The 5656-nt window shown below is 36.5% G+C and overlaps 1 protein-coding gene across 3 annotated transcripts; it reads right to left on the bottom strand.

The window, feature by feature from the left end:
• Positions 1-660: 660 nt before the first annotated feature.
• Positions 661-3921, bottom strand: LOC146941898 (nuclear transcription factor Y subunit C-1-like). 3 transcript variants are annotated; one of them, XM_085755757.1, is made up of 2 exons: positions 3211-3921; positions 661-1512 (listed from the first exon to the last, which is right to left on the bottom strand). In XM_085755757.1, the coding sequence occupies exons 1-2, from the start codon at positions 3864-3866 to the stop codon at positions 1503-1505; spliced, it is 666 nt and encodes a 221-aa protein (XP_085611883.1). In that variant the 5' UTR covers positions 3867-3921; the 3' UTR covers positions 661-1502. The 3 variants fall into 3 exon arrangements, with proteins under 3 accessions (XP_085611883.1, XP_085611884.1, XP_085611885.1); XM_085755758.1 differs by having other exon boundaries at positions 661-942; XM_085755759.1 differs by having other exon boundaries at positions 661-939.
• Between the last annotated feature and the right edge of the window lie 1735 nt (positions 3922-5656).

Here is a 5656-nt window from a genome sequence, read left to right as displayed (position 1 = left end):
CTATGTTTAATAGTATCCATTATCATTTACCGGGTAATTTTTATTTTGAGCGAAAGGAAATTTAGATCAAAGAACAAATGAATATTACACAGTTCATAGTGTCAATTCCTCAGCAAATGGTCTGGACTAGAATGGCATCTTGATAATTTAGACAAAAAAAATAAAAATAAATCACTTGCAGTAACAAAAACCGTTTTAACTTTGTGAGTTGAATCTTTAATAGTCCCAAAGGTCTTTTACAAGATGATTAGTCTCCAACTTCTTCCAATCACAAGATATTAGTAATAAAAGAAAGTAGTTTCTATTTGCAAGAATAGAACCTCTCATGTGATTTTTACATGACAGCATAAAGTGTAATATTTCATCATTTAAACTCACTTCATCTAAATTTCATGAGTGATTATCTTTCTTTTCGAACAAGTAAAGATCATACTTTACCCTCTCATGAAAAAAATACACATGGGGGAATTTATTCCCCTCATTTGCAAGTTGAGATTCTAGTAGTCTGAGGCCGTTTTAAAAATCAAAGTTCATTGTTCTGCAAGCAAATATAATGAGAGGAATGGAGAGGCTAGAACTCGATTTGTCTCCAAATGTCTTTTACAAGATATTCCAAAAATGTAATTTAGAAAATCACCTCCGTTAAGTCTCATTGGAAACTTCTGAAGAAATACAAACTAAAGTCTATTAGCAGATGATGATCAAATATGTTTCACATATTGCACAGAAGGACCATTGTTTGGTTTTAAATTTTGTACATACGTAGTTAAATCATGTTGTTGATCATCAAGTTAAAAGGTTCTTGATGGCAACCCATACAAATTTAGTTAACAAAATCATTTCTAAATTGCAAGCCCTAAAAAAATTCCAAGCAACACTGCAGAAGTCCAGCATCTTTTTAAGTCTTGACAGTCCATCAGCAGCAGCGCGGTCACTCAGCTGCTGAGCAAAAAGGAAACCATATGAGGCATTGAAACCATTTTGAGACATATAAACAGAAAAACAAGACAAACAAGCCAACTGGAAGAAAAAAATCAGAATGGAATAACAACATAAGCAGGCAGTTTCACTTATTAGAAATATAAATTAATCACCTGTGTGCCTTGAAGCACAGATGTACATGAGTTAACTGTTGACTTAAGTTCTAACTCTCATGCAGTGCAACAGATCGTAGTTTGAAAAAGTTACGTTTAAATTTCACAAAGAACATAACACTAGTGTTGCATTAGATGAACGTTATTAAAGGAATGCAACTAAAGACACATTAATATAGAAACTTGACATCAATTGAGCCACATTTACAAGATTATGCAGGTAAAACTGTTAATTGATATGTTTGATATAATGTTCTGGAAACAAATCCATCAATTAAATTAAGCCCTAGGAAATTTGAATAAGATAATTGATTGCTGGAGGAGCTCTAAATCCTAACAGTTTCCCAGGCTAAAGCATATTTAATGGAAGCAGAAAATGCTACTAGGTCAGAATGCAGTCAATAACCACTACCACCACCTACAATAACAATAAAAGAAAGCACATCATAAGCACCATCAACAATAGTTTTGAAAATCTAATAATCAAGTACATATATCTAAAATGTACACAAAAGAATTGAGACCACATTATGCGAGAGTGCAAGTCGAGAGAAGCTAATATTGACCATCTAATCTTACATAAATGGTTAATAAGTAAAATCAATCTTGACCATTTAAACTGTCATTGTTCACCACCCCCTCCCAGATAAAAACACATCACAGTTGCAAGTATGATCTGATCTAATCAATGAATTGGGTCAGGTTGGGGTTAACTATTACAATATATAATTGTCCTAACCTAACAACAACAACCAAGCCTTATTCCCCTAAGTGGGATCGGTTACATGGATCAAACGACACCATAGTCTTTTGAGCGTTTAAAGTTACACCAGTAGTTTGTGCATGAGAAAGACATTTCCAGAACCTTCCCTATATGAACCCCCGACTAAGTCAATAATAATCCATAACAAGGCCATCAAAGTTTTTGTCATAAATCAACAATATGTGATATATTATGACGCTAAATCGCTACTTAAAATATCATCATTTATGTCAAATTGACGTTACAATTTGCAGATTCTTGAAGAAACTTTCCCTTTAAAAGAACATAGCATCTACATGATTCATTTCCAAATCAGCCACACCTATAAATAATTAATAAAAACAAAACAATGTGGCTTTTGAAAACCATAATTTTATTGCAAAGCAAATCTAATAAAACATATTGGTAAATTCCGGCCATTCCTCTCACAGCAAAAGCATAATAACCTCAGTGCAAATATAAATCTCGCGCCTTTAATGTTTTTTATCTTAAATTACCGAAATCTAAGAAAAGCAGAACCAACTAGCACCCAGTGAAATGGAAAATGCAACTACAGCATTTAACATCTACGATCCGTTTTTGACAAGGTAATACTATAGAATCGCAATGAGACAAAGAGATACATTGGACTAAAACAGAAGGAAAATAAAGTCATTAGCAGAGATATACACTAAAATTGAGTGCATGTAACTAAAATCCAATAAATGACATGTAACATAATCAAATCTTAGAATAAGCTCTATACATTTCTGCATACAGTTACAGTATCTTGTATGCTTATGTTCCAACCAACCAATGAAATATCTATCTAGATAAATTGAATATCCCTTTATACTTGCATAATACTTATTCATACCAAAATGCATTTTAACACTCCCTCAAAATCATCTATAAATTAACTCCAACCAGTGAAACCCTGACACTCCCCAAGCCTCACCAACACAAAATAGACCTCCTAAATACATATGCAACACTGTCACTTTGGTTCAATGTATGGAATGACACCAACAAATGTAGCTACATTTAATCACTTTCATTTTCTCATATTATTGCTGGTACCAACATGTCAGTGGTATAGATGTCATGTGGTATCAGTGTCATTTCTAATGTCTGTGTCTATATCAGCGTTTTATAGCAACGGCACTTCAGATTGAAGGCCTACGTCTAACACATGTTGGTATCCAACTGACACAAACACTTTTAATTACATACAATAACTTCTATTTTCTAAAATTATTATCGTGCCTACGTGTCATTGATGTTGTCCGATGTTCGTGATTCATATTCCAAGACAAAAATTCACCCCCAAAGATCTCTTTGTAAGCACATTAAGAAAATCGAACAAAATGATACCTCTGGCCATCGCCATTGTGCTGACCACTGCCAACACCACCACCAGCATAAGAACCATCATCCGCTCCCGTCTGCCAAACAGACTGCCAAGCCTGAGAAGGCGGCTGAACATAAACACCGGTAGCCGGATCAACAGCGGGACGACCAATCATCATTCCAGCAGGTTGTCCCATAGGAGGATAATAATAAGGAACACCACTAGCAGCAGCACCAACAATAGCAGCAGCAGCAGCACCTTCATCTTTAATCTCGTCTCTCGGAACAATATCAACCAAAAAATCAAAAATATCAGTCCTAGTAATAGCAGCAGCAATATCATTTTTCTGAAGAGTTCGTCGTTTATTCTCTTCAGCATGAAGCCAAGAACGAATGGTGAGTTCAAGAATGAAAAGCTCACAAGCTTTGGCAAAGAGAATTGGTGCTTCTGCAGAAATCATTCGAACGTCTTCATCAGCTTTCATGATTTTCTTAATGCGTGCTAATGGAAGTTGATGGTTTTTGAAGTCGTTGACGTGTTCAATTTCTTGACGTTGGTAGGACCAGAACATTTGAAGCTGTTGTTGTTGTTGTTGGAGAAGATGTTGGAATGGTGGTGGTGTAACTGCCGTGGGTGAAGGTGTTGGATATTGTTGTTGCTGGTTGTTGTTGTTCTCCATGAATGATGAATGATGATGATGTTTTGAGGAGTAACAATTGGTGGCTGTTGATTTTGATGGAATTGTGAATTCAATGGAAGGAAATCATTTTTGGATGATTGGATAAGGTAGGGCCTACGGCAGCCTGGGACTTCTTTTCTTTCCCCCTTCTAAATTTTTGTTTGCCCAATTGTAAAGTCTAACTAATTTCTCGAGCTGGATAAAACTAAAACTGTACTCTATGATAAAATTTAGAGTATTACTTTTCCCACCCTATTGCCTTCTCGCGCGCCCTGCAAAAATTCCAAAAATACCCCTGGTCCGGATTACATTTTCCGAACAAGATTGTTAGTTTTTCCGGAACATAAATTCCGGACAAATACGGTATTCATATTTTGTGTCTTTCTTTGATGTCAAGGGTCTCTGTTGACCGTTATATGAACCCCACACAAGCTGCAATGCAATTGCAGGGTTCATAGGAACGGTCAACAATGACCATGACACCACAAACACTCCTAAAAGCTACCTAAAAAACTTAAATTTTTTGAAGAAATGTAAGAAAGGATGTGAAGAAGAATGAAGGAAAATGTTGAAGATCCAAGCCTTTTTATAGCCTAAAACAAGTACTAGGTGATTTGTAAGTAAAAGAAAACGTATTTTTCATTCAAAACCGTCCAAAAAACGCTTTAAAACTCAACTAACCGGCCAAACCTTTTGGTGAAACGTCACTGGCCAAGTTGTTACTGAGTGCTTCCGGATTATATAATCCGAAATGTATGCAGTATTTCCGGATTATATAGTCCGAATGGCACCAGAATAACATAAATAATGAATCTTTTGGAAAGGTGGTTCGAAGAGGAGCTTTTGAACTCGATCTTGCCGGCCTGCCAACTGACATGTTACGATCGGCAGGCCGACATGATCGAGTTCATAAGAACCTCTTCTTATGAACAATGCAATCAAATCATAATTTTCATAACAATAAATACCAAACTTTTTTTTGTAAATCTAGAAGGACTATCTATATATTTTTGACAGCATGCTCAGGATCTTCATAATGCCGTCAAATAGAGAGCTAACTCATCCATTCGCGACAGCATTAGAAAGATCCTGAGCTTGATGACAAAAATTTGCATGGTTTGCTTTGGTGTGTTTGTGTGTTTTGCTGGTATTGAAGATCAAAACCGGAGAGGGTGTATTTATAGAGGTCCTTGGATGTTTTGGACCACATAAAATCTTAGTGCAATGTGGTCTATACAAAAGAATCCTATGCTGAAGAGTTCCGGATTACGTTATCCGAAATGCACTGACGCCCTATGTATTTCCGGATTGTGTAATCCGAAAAGAATATATTGGGTTATTTTATCGATTAAATGAAATTAAAACAATAAAAACATAACTAACACGCAATAAAAGACGCAATTAAAACATAAAGCAACGACTTAATTCAACAACACATAACTAACACGCAATTAAAATAACATAAAACACATGGTTAATTAAAATATAACACATTATCACGGATCATCTAAACTAACTTCTTCCTCCTCTGGTCCCTCCAGCAGAGCCCTGATCTCTTTGTAATTCCTGGGCCGGTGCAAACTTTTCAGGATTTGTTCAGCAGATCTAACCAACGAAGCGTCCAACTCAATTAGGGATGTCAGTGGGGATTTTTGAGAGCGGATCCCCGCGGGGATTCCCCATTCGGTGCCCCATTTTCGGGGAATTTTCCCCCGTGGAGGCGGGGACGGGGAGAAATATTCCCTCGTAGACATTTCGGGGCGGGGATCGGGGAAGCTTCCCCCGCCCCG

This window comes from Medicago sativa, chromosome 3 (genome assembly GCF_051527215.1).
Source record: "Medicago sativa cultivar Bolivia chromosome 3, Bolivia_mono, whole genome shotgun sequence".
NCBI classification, from domain to species: domain Eukaryota; kingdom Viridiplantae; phylum Streptophyta; class Magnoliopsida; order Fabales; family Fabaceae; genus Medicago; species Medicago sativa.
The sequence above is the reverse complement of the archived record's forward strand: the minus strand, read 5'-3'. Positions and strand labels throughout refer to the sequence as shown.

What these genes read in the sequence shown, in the direction of transcription:
- LOC146941898 (XM_085755757.1), bottom strand. Translation starts at nt 3,866, where the DNA reads ATGGAGAACAACAACAACCAGCAACAACAATATCCAACACCTTCACCC.